General features: G+C 50.0%; 1 protein-coding gene across 1 annotated transcript; it reads left to right on the top strand.

Annotated features, from left to right (window-relative positions):
* Positions 1-658: 658 nt before the first annotated feature.
* Positions 659-9,854, top strand: LOC123773490 (uncharacterized). Its single transcript, XM_045767315.2, has 2 exons — positions 659-740; positions 9,169-9,854. Exons 1-2 carry the CDS (start codon positions 659-661, stop codon positions 9,852-9,854), a joined length of 768 nt encoding a protein of 255 aa, XP_045623271.2.
* The last annotated feature ends 6,255 nt before the right edge of the window (positions 9,855-16,109 follow it).

The following is a 16,109-nucleotide window of genomic DNA, read 5'->3' as shown; positions in this document are numbered from 1 at the left end:
GTCTTCCAGCAGTCACCTGGAGGGAGTCTTCCAGCAGACACCTGCAGGGAGTCTTCCAGCAGACACCTGGAGGGAATCTTCCAGCAGACACCTGGAGACAGAGTCTTCCAGCAGTCACCTGGAGGGAGTCTTCCAGCAGACACCTGCAGGGAGTCTTCCAGCAGACACCTGCAGGGAATCTTCCAGCAGACACCTGGAGGGAGTCTTCCAGTAGACACCTGGAGGGAATCTTCCAGTAGACACCTGGAGGGAATCTTCCAGCAGTCACCTGGAGGGAGTCTTCCAGCAGACACCTGCAGGGAGTCTTCCAGCAGACACCTGCAGGGAATCTTCCAGCAGACACCTGGAGGGAGTCTTCCAGTAGACACCTGGAGGGAATCTTCCAGCAGACACCTGGAGGGAGTCTTCCAGCAGACACCTGGAGGGAGTCTTCCAGCAGACACCTGCAGGGAGTCTTCCAGCAGACACCTGGAACGAATCTTCCAGCAGACACCTGGAGGCAGTCTTTCAGTCTTCGTCGGACTATGACAGAGAAAGCAGCTTGGAACAGCTTTGTAGCACTGGTTCGAGGCTTCGTGGGCAATTACGCAGCTCAAAAACTATTACGTAGAGGTGTTTGGGGAGTGTGACGACGAACCCCGTCACAAGGGGCAGCAGGATGTCCCTCAAGGTCCATATCTTCGATGCCCATCTTGACAAGTTGAAGGAGAAGATGGACGAGTACTCGGAGGAGGGACAAGGTTGACCACCTTTTAGGTTTAGGTACCTGGGTGTTAGTCAGCTGTCACGGGCTGCTACCTGGGGGTGGAGGCCTGGTCGAAGACCGGGCCGCGGGGACACTAAAAGCCCCGAAATCATCTCAAGATAACCGGGGACACTAAAAGCCCCGAAATCATCTCAAGATAACCGGGGACACTTAAAGCCCCGAAAATCATCTCAAGATAACCATCTCAAGATAACCACTGCCACCAAGATGGGACTCGACCTTGAGCGCGGCTCCCGAGGACAATGTAGTGAGAATAGGATGGTAGATCAAAACATTTACGAACTGATTCGTGAAAGTGAATTACAGTATAATCGTAAATTTCGAGAAACTATTAAATCTTTTGTGTTCACTCTTGCATGAAGTTAATTTGGATTCATATTTCATTTTTTTCAGATTAAAAAACACGACACATGCCGACGAAATTACGAAAATGACGAAATGAGGCCAATCGCCCATTGGAAACATAGATTAAAAACAGAAAAAATGTCAAAATATCATTTTTCAGGTCACATGCTAAGTTTGAAGGGAACTATATAGCCAGTTTCTATACGTATTAAGGTATAAGAAATGAGTAAATAATGCTTTCTACCTCAGGAACAAAAACTGTGTTACTTTGTGGATCAGTCAGCCTCTGTGTTCAGGTTCCGGGACCTTGTGGGACCTCAGGGGACCTTGTGGGACCTCAGGGGACCTTGTAGGACCTCAGGTGACCATGTGGGACCTCAGGTGACCTTGTGGGACGTCAGGTGACCTTGTGGGACGTCAGGTGACCTTGTGGGACGTCAGGTGACCTTGTGGGACCTCAGGTGACCTTGCGGGACCTCGGGGGACCTTGTGAGACCTCAGGTGACCTTATGGGACCTCCGGGGACCTTGTGGGATCTCCGGTGACCTTGTGGGACCTCAGGTGACCTTATGGGACCTCAGGGGACCTTGTGGGACCTCCGGGGACTTTGAGGGACCTACGGGGACCTTGTGGGACCTCCGGTGACCTTGTAGGACCTCAGGTGACCTTGCGGGACTTCAGGGGACCTTGTGAGACCTCGTGTAGAAGGATATCTCTAGAACAGTGACTCATTTCCCATGTAATAAAACCCGCGAATAGGATTATTGGTCGCGACGTCAGCCACTAAGACACAGAGACCCCAGCCTTGAAAGAGCCAATTGAAATGCCTCAGCATGAACGTGTGTAGATGATTGGTCGACAACACAATGTCTGGAACACACATCCTGGAACACACAGCCTGGAACACACCGCCTGGAACACACCGCCAGGAACACAATGCCTGGAACACAATGCCTGGAACACAATGCCTGGAATACACCGCCTGGAACACAATGCCTGGAACACAATGCCTGGAACACACCGCCTGGAACACAATGCTTGGAACACAATGCCTGGAACACAATGCCTGGAACACAATGCCTGGAACACACAGCCTGGAACACGCCGCCTGGAACACACCGTCTGGAACACACCGCCTGGAACACACACCACCTGGAACACACACCGCCTGGAACACACCGCCTGGAACACACACCGCCTGGAACACACCGCCTGGAACACACACCGCCTGGAACACACACCACCTGGAACACACCACCTGGAACACAATACCTGGAACAAACCACCTGGAACACAATACCTGGAACACACCGCCTGGAACACACACCGCCTGGAACACACCACCTGGAACACACACCTGGAACACACCGCCTGGAACACACACCGCCTGGAACACACCACCTGGAACACACACCTGGAATACACCGCCTGGAACACACACTGCCTGGAACACACACCGCCTGGAACACACACCACCTGGAACACACACCACCTGGAACACACCACCTGGAACACAATACCTGGAACACACCGCCTGGAACACACACCGCCTGGAACACACCACCTGGAACACACACCTGGAGCACACCGCCTGGAACACACACCGCCTGGAACACACCGCCTTTAACACACCAACTGGAACACAATGCCTGGAACACAATGCCTGGAACACACTGCCTGGAACACACCGCCTGGAACACACCACCTGGAACACACCATCTGAAACACATCACATGGAACACACCACCTGGAACACACCACCTGGAACACACCACCTGGAACACACCACCAGGAACACACCGCCTGGAACACACCGCCTGGAACACAATGCCTGGAACACAATGTCTGGAACACAATGCCTGGAACACAATGCCTGGAACACAATGCCTGGAACACACTACCTCGAACACACACCACCTGGAACACACCACCTGGAACACACACCACCTGGAACACACACCACCTGGAACACACACCACCTGGAACACACCACCTGGAACACACCACCTGGAACACACCACCTGGAACACACCACCTGGAACACACCACCTGGAACACACCACCAGGAACACACCACCTGGAACACACACCACCTGGAACACACCACCTGGAACACACACCACCTGGAACACACCACCTGGAACACACACCACCTGGAACACACCACCTGGAACACACCGCCTGGAACACACCACCTGAAACACACTACCTGGAACACACCACCAGGAACACACACCACCTGGAACACACCACCTGGAACACACACAGCCTGGAACACACTACCTGGAACACACCACCAGGAACACACACCGCCTGGAACACACATCACCTGGAACACACCGCCTGGAACACACACCGCCTGGAACACACCGCCTGGAACACACCACCTGGAACACACACCACCAGGAACACACCGCCTGGAACACACTACCTGGAACACACTACCTGGAACACACTACCTGGAACACACCGCCTGGAACACACTACCTGGAACACACTACCTGGAACACACCACCAGGAACACACACCACCTGGAACACACACCACCTGGAACACACCGCCTGGAACACACACCACCTGGAACACACACCACCAGGAACACAATACCTGGAACACAATGCCTGGAACACAATGCCTGGAACACACCGCCTGGAACACACCACCTGGAACACACACCGCCTGGAACACACACCGCCTGGAACACACACCACCAGGAACACACACCACCAGGAACACAATGCCTGGAACACACCGCCTGGAACACACCACCTGGAACACACACCGCCTGGAACACACACCAACAGGAACACACACCACCAGGAACACAATGCCTGGAACACACCGCCTGGAACACACCACCTGACACACACTCCGCCTGGAACACACCACCAGGAACACACACCACCAGGAACACACACCGCCTGGAACACACACCACCTGGAACACTAAACAACCCAGACCACCTCACGCACAACTTAACTACACCGCCTCGCCCCCTAACTACTCCAACAAGCCCATAAGGAAAGCCAACGGAACATTTGGTCTAATGTTAACTTTAATATTCTTGTAAACTGCAATTATTCGTTAATATCTGGCGGCTACGGTGATGACTGTGCCTTAATGGCGGGGGGGTGTGTACGGTGCCAGAGGGGGGAGGGGGGAGGGAGGGAGGGGGGAGGGGGGGGGAGGGGGGAGGGGGGAGGTAACAGTGAGGGGGCAGAATGGTACAGTGAGGGGGCAGAATGGTACAGTGAGGGGGCAGAATGGTACAGTGAGGGGTCAGAATGGTACAGTGAGGGGGGCAGAATGGTACAGTGAGGGGTCAGAATGGTACAGTGAGGAGGCAGAATGGTACAGTGAGGGGTCAGAATGGTACAGTGAGGGGGCAGAATGGTACAGTGAGGGGTCAGAATGGTACAGTGAGGGGTCAGAATGGTACAGTGAGGGGTCAGAATGGTACAGTGAGGGGTCAGAATGGTACAGTGAGGGGTCATAATGGTACAGTGAGGGGGCAGAATGGTACAGTGAGGGGTCAGAATGGTAGAGTGAGGAGGCAGAATGGTACAGTGAGGGGTCAGAATGGTACAGTGAGGGAGCAGAATGGTACAGTGAGGGGTCAGAATGGTACAGTGAGGGGTCAGAATGGTACAGTGAGGGGTCAGAATGGTACAGTGAGGGGTCAGAATGGTACAGTGAGGGGGCAGAATGGTACAGTGAGGGGTCAGAATGGTACAATGAGGAGGCAGAATGGTACAGTGAGGGGTCAGAATGGTACAGTGAGGGGTCAGAATGGTACAGTGAGGGGTCAGAATGGTACAGTGAGGGGTCAGAATGGTACAGTGAGGGGTCAGAATGGTACAGTGAGGGGGGCAGAATGGTACAGTGAGGGGTCAGAATGGTACAGTGAGGGGGCAGAATGGTACAGTGAGGGGTCAGAATGGTACAGTGAGGGGTCAGAATGGTACAGTGAGGGGTCAGAATGGTACAGTGAGGGGTCAGAATGGTACAGTGAGGGGTCAGAATGGTACAGTGAGGGGGTCAGAATGGTACAGTGAGGGGTCAGAATGGTACAGTGAAGAGTCAGAATGGTACAGTGAGGGGGCAGAATGGTACAGTGAGGGGTCAGAATGGTACAATGAGGGGGCAGAACTGTACAGTGAAGGGTCAGAATGGTACAGTGAGGGGGCAGAATGGTACAGTGAGGGGTCAGAATGGTACAGTGAGGGGGCAGAATGGTACAGTGAAGGGTCAGAATGGTACAGTGAGGGGGCAGAATGGTACAGTGAGGGGTCAGAATGGTACAGTGAGGGGTCAGAATGGTACAGTGAAGGGTCAGAATGGTACAGTGAGGGGTCAGAATGGTACAGTGAGGGGTCAGAATGGTACCGTGAGGGGTCAGAATGGTACAGTGAGGGGTCAGAATGGTACAGTGAAGGGTCAGAATGGTACAGTGAGGGGGCAGAATGGTACAGTGAGGGGTCAGAATGGTACAGTGAGGGGGCAGAATGGTACAGTGAAGGGTCAGAATGGTACAGTGAGGGGGCAGAATGGTACAGTGAGGGGTCAGAATGGTACAGTGAGGGGTCAGAATGGTACAGTGAAGGGTCAGAATGGTACAGTGAGGGGTCAGAATGGTACAGTGAGGGGTCAGAATGGTACAGTGAGGGGTCAGAATGGTACAGTGAAGGGTCAGAATAGTACAGTGAGGGGGGGGCAGAATGATACAGTGAGGGGGGGGGCAGAATGGTACAGTGAGGGGGTCAGAATGGTACAGTGAGGGGTCAGAATGGTACAGTGAGGGGTCAGAATGGTACAGTGAAGGGTCAGAATGGTACAGTGAGGGGTCAGAATGGTACAGTGAGGGGGCAGAATGGTACAGTGAGGGGTCAGAATGGTACAATGAGGAGGCAGAATGGTACAGTGAGGGGTCAGAATGGTACAGTGAGGGGTCAGAATGGTACAGTGAGGGGTCAGAATGGTACAGTGAGGGGGCAGAATGGTACAGTGAGGGGGCAGAATGGTACAGTGAGGGGTCAGAATGATACAGTGAGGGGGCAGAATGGTACAGTGAGGGGGGCAGAATGATACAGTGAGGGGTCAGAATGGTACAGTGAGGGGTCAGAATGGTACAGTGAGGGGTCAGAATGGTACAGTGAGGGGTCAGAATGGTACAGTGAGACGTCAGAATGGTACAGTGAGGGGTCAGAATGGTACAGTGAGAGGGGGCAGAATGATACAGTGAGGTGGGGGGGGGCAGAATGGTACAGTGAGGGGGGCAGAATGATACAGTGAGGGGTCAGAATGGTACAGTGAAGGGTCAGAATGGAACAGTGAGGGGTCAGAATGGTACAGTGAGGAGTCAGAATGGTACAGTGAGGGGGGCAGAATGATAGTGAGGGGTCAGAATGATACAGTGAGGGGTCAGAATGGTACAGTGAGGGGTCAGAATGGTACAATGAGGGGTCAGAATGGTACAGTGAGGAGTCAGAACGTTACAGTGAGAGGGGGAAGACCCTGACGTCACCGTCCAAGTCCTCTTACAAAGTACAAGAGTGACTCTCAGCTCTCAGACACCCTGGGGGGGGGAGTGAGTGTTTGGGGCGGCCACAGCTACACTGTTTAAGGTAAACATTCTCCATCTGTGTGTTTGGAAGTGTTTTTGGTGTGATGTCCATTAGAAGGGAGGTGCTGGTAGGCGCCGTATGTTGGTCCGGCAGATATCTGATATAGAGGGTTCTATATCTGATATCTGATATAGAGGGTTCTATATCTGATATCTGATATAGAGGGTTCTATATCTGATATCTGATATAGAGGGTTCTATATCTGATATCTGATATAGATGGTTCTATATCTGATATCTGATATAGAGGGTTCTATATCTGATATCTGATATAGATGGTTCTATATCTGATATCTGATATAGAGGGTTCTATATCTGATATCTGATATAGAGGGTTCTATATCTGATATCTGATATAGATGGTTCTATATCTGATATCTGATATAGAGGGTTCTATATCTGATATCTGATATAGAGGGTTCTATATCTGATATCTGATATAGAGGGTTCTATATCTGATATCTGATATAGAGGGTTCTATATCTGATATCTGATATAGATGTTTCTATATCTGATATCTGATATAGATGGTTCTATATCTGATATCTCATACATCCCCCTTTTACCCTGTCATAGCTCAGTCGATTAAGGCAGTGTCTGGGATGCTCCCGAACGCAGGTTCGAATCCTCGTCACGGCCCTTGTGGATTTGTTCTTTAGATGGTTCTAAATTACACCCTCCCGTAGAGTTCTAGACCCGGTTGCTCTCATCCGTGGCGGCTGTTGATTGGTCGGTGTTACACTGTTGCCAGTTACGCGCGCTTGTTCCAGGTAATTGGAACAATATAACAACCAGAACCAATTATCATTTTAGTAAAGAATTAAAACTGCGCTTCGGGTTACGCAAGAGAAGTGGAATAGCTTGTACTTTATTTTGGCTAAAATGAAAGAAAAATGAAAAAGTTGGTGATGAATGTAAGAGAGGAGGCGCGGATAACAGCGCCCCGGGCACCGCCACGCCCACCATGCAACCCGTTCTCGCAAATTTAATAAGCCAATATTGACTTATTAAATATGTGCATAGGTGACATACTTAACATAATAGTTTCCCTTGAAAAGCTTCATAGAAAACACCGACCTTACCGAACCTACTTAGTATGTTAAGATAAGCATCTTATTGCTTCGTAATTACAATTATTACCTAACCTATAATAGGTATAGGTTAAGTAATAATTGTAATTACGAAGCAATAAGATGCTTATCTTAAGATACTAACAAGGTTAGGTAAGGTCGGTGTTTTCTATGAATCTTTATAAGGGTATCTATTATGTTTAGTATATCACCTATGCACGTAGTTAATAAGTCAATATTGACTTTACGAATTTGCGAGAACGGGTTGCACCATGCCCAGGGTATAGAAAAGGGAAGATAATCCCCTCAAACTTTGCTGAAAATCTTTGCCTGAGACAGCTTAGGGAAGACGTCTTGGAGGTATGTGAAGGCGGCCGCCTTATGAAAGAACAACCCGTTCTCGCACTTGCTTCTAGTCAATATTGGCTTGTTAATAAGTGTATATGTGACATACTAATTTATTGTGAATATTTTAGTTTACCTTGAAAAGTTTAATAGAAAACACCGGCCTAACCTAACCTTCTTAGTATGTTAAGTTAAGCATCTTATTGCTTCTTAATTACAATTATTACTTAACTTATACCTATATTGATATTACAGTTTTATAAAAATAATAAAACAAAACCAAAATATTTAAATAAATTGTAAATTAACTCAGGATATTGTCAAATATTGTATAAAATCTCTATTGTTTAATAAAACTGAAAAAGAAATTCCTAATATGAAAACTGGTGTTAAGCAAATTTATAGGAAGAGTTTATACCTTAAAAACAAAATATAACTTCACATATACCACATATGTACTTATTAAGCAGCCAAATAGTGACTACAAACAATAAGTCATATATGTACTGTCTTGTGCGAGAGCGGGCTGCAAAGAATGTGCCACAGGTGTGGATAAGGACGCGACAGACTTTCAAATCCCTCCAAGACGTCTACTCTAATCTGAGGCAAAGATTGATGGTATTAACAGCCATTTTGTGTATCTTGGAGACTCCAAGACCACCACCACCACCCAAAATTGTGTTATGGAGTCCATGCCGGCCACCAGACTAGTCCCGGACTCAAGGGATCTAAGGTATGAGGTCACAATAAGAGAGATGAGTTAGTGGAGACATTATTATCATATGAAAAGTTAAGGATATGTGATATGGGTGGCACATATACAAGGAAACACTTGAGACAATTAAGTGCTCGGATGAGGTGCATATATTTTAGAGTACTTTTAATCTCAGAGTAGAAATATATGCACTATAGAGATATAGAGAGAGACGCCATATAGAGCTTCACGTGGAGATAGAGCGTCGAGAGGCAGTGCCCAGGAGCTGATTACAAACCTTGTAATCACAGTTATGTGAGTACAGGCAGAAAGAAACAAGAACGCAGGCCGGGGTGCAGGTACAGGCCGGGGTGCAGGCCGGGGTGCAGGCCGAGGTACAGGCCAGGGTGCTGGCCGAGGTACAGGCCAGGGTGCAGGCCCGGGGTGCAGGCCGAGGTGCAGGCCGGGGTGCAGGCCGAGGTACAGGCCGGGGTGCAGGCCGGGGTGCAGGTCGAGGTACAGGCCGGGGTACAGGCCGGGGTGCAGGCCGGGGTACAGGCCGGGGTGCAGGTACAGGCCAGGGTGCAGGCCGAGGTACAGGCCAGGGTGCAGGTACAGGCCGGGGTGCAGGCCGAGGTACAGGCCGGGGTGCAGGCCGAGGTACAGGCCGGGGTGCAGGCCGAGGTACAGGCTGGGGTACAGGCCGGGGTGCAGGCCGAGGTACAGGCCGGGGTGCAGGCCAGGGTGCAGGCCGGGGTGCAGGCCAGGGTGCAGGCCGGGGTACAGGCCAGGGTGCAGGCCGGGGTACAGGCCAGGGTGCAGGCCGGGGTACAGGCCGGGGTGCAGGCCAGGGTGCAGGCCGGGGTACAGGCCGGGGTACAGGCCGGGGTACAGGCCGGGGTGCAGGCCGGGGTGCAGGCCGAAGTACAGGCCGAGGTGCAGATGCAGGCCGGGGTGCAGGCCGGGGTGCAGGCCGGGGTGCAGGCCGAGGTACAGGCTGAGGAACACTGAGATAACCGGGCAGCCAGCCAGCTCACCATCGAGTTTCTCTAAAATCCAGACAGGCAGTTAAAGAAATAGTCCAGCAATTAGCCAGCCAGTCACTATCCTCCCCCTCCCCTCATCACACACACACACACACACACACACACACACACACACACACACACACACACACGCCGGAAAATAAATGTACAGGCAGACAGTCCAGTAAATGATGACTCAAGTGCTGAAAGACTTTAGAAGAGACTTAGAACAGACTTTAGAAGAGACTTAGAGGAGGAAGTTACCTACATTAAGGTAAACAAGGTTTGTGGGAAGACAGTAACTCAACAGACAACACTAAGAAACCAAAGGAGAAACTTGAGAGTGGGAAAAAAACACATAAGTAGAACTGGGATATATGGAACAGCAAGGAACGATTACGTGAACACAAGAGAATCAGGAAAAAAAACAGTGAAATAGACTTTGTATCCAGAACGATGAGAGAATCGAAGTTACTACATAGTCATACACGAAGGAAAAAGACAGAGACAGAGATTCAGAGACAGAGACAGAGACAGAGACAGAGACTCAGAGACAGAGACAGAGACAGAGACAGAGACTCAGAGACAGAGACAGAGACTCTTAGACTCCACAAGAGCTGAGGAAAACATCTTGAACACGACAACGGTATTTATGACGAACTAAACGGCCGTTTCCACGGACTGTTCAACTGAGCATGGACAGTTGCCAGAGCCAGAAGAGGTTGTAACCTTACATGAAAGACTGACAAATGTTCAGGCAAGAGCAGAGGAAGTAGTGGATCATCTAGTATCAATACATGAACCTAAACTTACTGGACCAGACAGCGTATCGTCATGGATGTTGAAAGAAGGGTCAGAGGCCCTCAGCGTACCTCTGGCATGGATCTTTAATGATTCCATTGATGAAGGGATTAATGCCCAGCTGCTGGAGAATGTAAACAAACATCAACATGGTTTAGGGAAGGGAAACCATGACTAACAAACTTACAAGAGTTTCATAATAAAAAGGAAAAAAACTATAAGAAGACAGAAGTTGGCCAGATGGCATATTTCTTGACTGCCAAAACCCCTAAGACTCAGTTCCACACACGAGATTACTACACAAAGTTGAAAGACAGACAGCAATAAGTAAAAGAGCAGTGACATGCGTGAGAGAGTACCTGACAGACAGGAGTCAGAGTCACAGTGAGGGGAAGACGTTGGACTGACGCAAGTGGAGATGCTCAAGATCTGCAACCTGTCCTCTCAAAAAGAACGTCGCTTTTGGCCGTTTGCCCGTATGGCCGAATATGGACGTAATTTGAAAATGAAAAAAAAATGAATATATATTTTCGATTTTTTTTCAACAACAGTAAGTTAAGGGTCCTCTGATAGGTTAGGTGGGCAGGAAATTCTCATAAAGTTTCAAAACGTTATGAAAAACGTTAATGGAAAGTATCCTTTTCTAACCTTACCGAGTAAGCCGGACGACTCAAACAGAAAACGGGACAGTACGTCACTTTTGTGAGTGGATTTCATTTCAAATTACGTCCAAATTTGGCCATAGCGCCGCACATACCAGCCAAAAGTGACGTTATTTTTAAGAGGACGGGTTGACTATTAATACTGTATTATAACGAAATAACTACAGGACTGAGTCCTACATGTCAATGTTTGTGAAGATGCAGAAATAAAGGAGTCGAGACAGATGAGTACTGTAAAGTACTGCAAGATGACTTAGACAAGGTGCAGAGTTGATCCAAAAAATATCTTCTGGGTTTCAGCAAAGGGACGTGTAAGGAGATACAAGTGGGAACACGTGACAGGAGACCATCTTCCCTGTCTCCTTCTCCCTGGAGGAGACCTGGGAGACTTTACATCAAACCTAACTTGTGAGGCTCGTATAAACAGGATAACGTCAGCTGCACACGCCACACTATAGCGATAGTCACAACATCCTTCAACAACTTAAAGCAGGTTTAACGACCACCGCGTACATGAGACCAGCTATAGTGTATGCAGCCCCATCCTGGAGCCCCCACCTCAAAAAATATATAAAAAAAACTCGAGAATGTACAGAGGGTTGAAACGATACTTTTTCAGGAATCGCGAGAGATATGGTATGAAGAGAGACTGAAAGTACTAGACCTAACATCGCGAGGAAAAAAAAGGCGAGACATGATAGTCACAATATTCAGTGGGATAGACAGTGGAAAAAAGATAAAATGTTCACCATAAATACCAGTAGAACAAAAGCGAGCAAAGTTTGAACACATGAACCATGGAAATGTTACTTTTTTAGCAGAAGATAATTAGGGAAACTGTAACGACCAAACGACCAGGTTATAGAAGGGAACTACATTGTTTCCAACAACAAACTTGACAGAACACTATATGGAAAGTCATTGCTTCAGACGACCTGCCTCCTCCCCTTGAGTGCTGACCTGGCCCTTGAGTGCTGACCTGCCCCTTGAGTGTTGAGCTTCCCCTTGAGCGCAAAGTTGTCCACTTACATGTCTCAGTCACTATTAAGAGGTAAATGTCCTACTCCCAATAACCCCCTCCTCCCCCCTTGACCCGTCATGGGGCAGTATGAGAAGTCATGGGGCAGTATGGGAGGTCATGGGGCAGTATGGGAGGTCATGGGGCAGTACGGGAGGTCATGGGGCAGAATGGGAGGTCATGGGGCAGTACGGGAGGTCATGGGGCAGTATGGGAGGTCATGGGGCAGTATGGGAGGTCATGGGGCAGTATGGTAGGTCATGGGGCAGTATGGAAGGTCATGGGGCAGTATGGAAGGTCATGGGGCAGTATGGGAGGTCATGGGGCAGTATGGGAGGTCATGGGGCAGTATGGGAGGTCATGGGGCAGTATGGGAGGTCACCAGAGGTTTAAGGGACGTCATGGAGGAAGCCCTCCATTAAAACCCACTTAGCGGCAGGTTACTGTCAATAGAAGGAAGGCGGCCTCTCAGTATGCAAATGAAGCCCCAGATGAGGGTAATATGGGGCAGGAATATTAGCGCCAGGAGCCTGTTTTTGTCTCGCCCACGCTCTCTGTCTCTCTCTGTGGCTCTCTGTCTCTCTCTGTGGCTCGCTGGCTCTCTCTGTGGCTCGCTGTCTCTCTGGCTGTGGCTGTGGCTGTGGCTGTGGCTGTCTCTCTGGCTGTGTGTCTATTTCTTCCTGTCTCCCTCCCTACAATAGCTAGGCTCATTGGATATAATGGAGCAGAACATCTTCATATTGAATATTACAGTGATCAGCCGGCCAGTCGGGCCGTCGCAACACGGCCCGGTGTTGCGACGGCCCGGTGTTGCGACGGCCCTGTGTTGCGACGGCCCTGTGTTGCGACGGCTCTGTGTTGCGACGGCCCTGTGTTTCGACGGCCCTGTGTTGCGACGGCCCTGTGTTGCGACGGCCCGGTGTTGCGACGGCCCTGTGTTGCGACGGCCCTGTGTTGCGACGGCTCTGTGTTGCGACGGCCCTGTGTTGCGACGGCCCTGTGTTGCGACGGCCCTGTGTTGCGACGGCCCTGTGTTGCGACGGCCCGGTGTTGCGACGGCCCGGTGTTGCGACGGCCCTGTGTTGCGACGGCTCTGTGTTGCGACGGCCCTGTGTTGCGACGGCCCTGTGTTGCGACGGCCCGGTGTTGCGACGGCCCTGTGTTGCGACGGCTCTGTGTTGCGACGGCCCTGTGTTGCGACGGCCCTGTGTTGCGACGGCCCTGTGTTGCGACGGCCCTGTGTTGCGACGGCCCTGTGTTGCGACGGCCCTGTGTTGCGACGGCTCTGTGTTGCGACGGCCCTGTGTTGCGACGGCCCTGTGTTGCGACGGCCCTGTGTTGCGACGGCTCCGGATCTGCGTTGAAACGTCAGGAAGTGAGAGGGTGGACGTAGCTCCGTCAAGCACTTGGACAAGGAGCGTGCCTGTGACAGGCAGCAAGACAGGAGAGGGGTCCCCGTCGTCAAGCTGGGAGAGTATGCAGTCAAACGTGCAGGATAAAAACATGTTTTGCGGCGCCTTGTCCTCGTCGACTGTAGTATTATTTGAAGGGGGAAACTCAGTAGATCAAAAACAATAATATTGCTGGTGTATTTTCAGAGCTGCGCACACACACATTGACGGCGGTAAAACAATGGAAACAAACTTGTGTTTGGACAGGACCCCGCAGGCCATGATTTTCTCCCTGTTTTGTGGGTTTATTTGACTTGCTGAAGCCTGAATCAGGCGTGCGACCCCCCCTCAGGACAGCCTTGGAGAGCGGCTGGCAGTCACGTACAGTACGTACTCTGATGTACGTACCTAGGAGAGAAACTATAAGTAATACTAGCATATACAGGTTCATTAATAATGGACAAATACAATTAATAATAGGTGCAATCATTATTTTCGATCATAGCTGAAGGTATGATGATTCCCCCGTCCCTGGCTGAGCTGGGTGGAATGAGCAGGGAGTCCCCTTGGTGGGTAATAGGAGGACTAGCTCCCCCTAGGCGGAGCCGGTCGGCCGAGCGGACAGCACGCTGGACTTGTGATCCTGTGGTCCTGGGTTCGATCCCAGGCGCCGGCGAGAAACAATGGGCAGAGTTTCTTTCACCCTATGCCCCTGTTACCTAGCAGTAAATTAGGGTACCTGGGTGTTAGTCAGCTGTCACGGGCTGCTACCTTGGGGTGGAGGCCTGGTCGAAGACCGGGCCGCGGGGACACTAAAAAAGCCCCGAAATCATCTCAAGATAACCTCAAGATAACCTTATAGGAGCCAACAGAACGACTTTCTTCCCCTACAGGAGGCGACGGAACGACTTTCTTCCCCTACAGGAGGCGACGGAACGACTTTCTTCCCCTACAGGAGGCGACGGAACGACTTTCTTCCCCTACAGGAGGCGACGGAACGACTTTCTTCCCCTACAGGAGGCGACGGAACGACTTTCTTCCCCTATAGGAGACAACGGAAGGATTTCCTTCCCCTCCAAGAGGCAACAAAAGGACTTTGCTCACACCCACGGACGATAATTGACTAAAATCTTCCCCCGAATTTCATTCCAATATTTATTGACGCGCCAAAGTAAACTTGATTGACCGACAGCGTCGTAATTTCATCCTAACCTTCTTGTCTTGAACTTTCTCACGTATCTTTTGAGAAATCAAGTTGTCTAGAGACCTTAATAAGGCATATTTCTTAAAGATGGTACAAGCTTAGTAGCGATTCTCTCCTCTCTCTCTCTATTACGCTCTTCGCCATTTGGCGTCAAATTCTAATTGATTTTTGTCTTATTCTACTCGACATTTATAGATGTGATACTTAGAGAGAATCACTGAGAGAGGGAGAGAGTGAGTGGGAGGGAGAGAACCAGAGAGAGAGGAAGAAAGTGAGGGAGAAGGAGAGAGACCAGAGAGAGGGAGAGAGTGAGGGAGAGGGAGAGAACCAGAGATAGGGAGAAAGTAAGGGAGAGAACCACTGAGAGAGAGAGAAAGTGAGTGGGAGAGTTACCCAAGGATACATTTCCAGCAGGCCAGACGTGAGCAGACAGGACCTGCAGGATCCCAGCAGACATTACCCTCTACCTGATGCGGTTCCTTCCAAAGATCACATCCTGTGTGCTCCAAGTAACTCCGGGGACCGTGAGAGCTGCCAGGGCCCAGGAGCTGAACATCTCGCCTCACACCACCTTGTGTCTTCCTCCCAAATTACACCATTATATCCACAGACCAGAGTGTTGTCATGAAACAAAAAAGGAAACCTGGATGAGGACCGGACCGCGGGGACGCTAAGCCCCGAAATCCTCTCAAGATACATAGTAGATATAATAAAGGAAAAATAGATTTGTTAGAAAGGCGGGGTCCCAGAGCTAATAGATCGATTATACAGACACAAATTGTGATTATAAAGAGTAAATTACACACACACACACATACATAATTGCTGATCCGTAATGTGATTACAGTGGACAGCTGAATTGTCTGAACAGTTTTGAACATCTCTTGTTAACTGTTTTAGTGAACAGTCTAGCCCAGCGGACACCTCTTTAGAGCGAGGGACGCCGTTATGGGACCACTTCACATGGGCTGGTGTAGATCACTCCTGTGGAGTACTGTGTCTACTGTGCTCCTCTTAGTGAGTATCCTGTCTATTGCGTCTCTTTTAGTGTGTCCTGTCTATTGTGACTCTCATAGTGTATATTCTGTCTAGTGTGTATCTCCGAGTGTGTCTAGTGTGTATCTCCGAGTGTGTGTAATTTCTAGTGTGTCTCTCCTAGTGTGTA

The sequence above is a fragment of the Procambarus clarkii genome, chromosome 10 (genome assembly GCF_040958095.1).
Source record: "Procambarus clarkii isolate CNS0578487 chromosome 10, FALCON_Pclarkii_2.0, whole genome shotgun sequence".
NCBI lineage: Eukaryota > Metazoa > Arthropoda > Malacostraca > Decapoda > Cambaridae > Procambarus > Procambarus clarkii.
The sequence above is the reverse complement of the archived record's forward strand: the minus strand, read 5'-3'. Positions and strand labels throughout refer to the sequence as shown.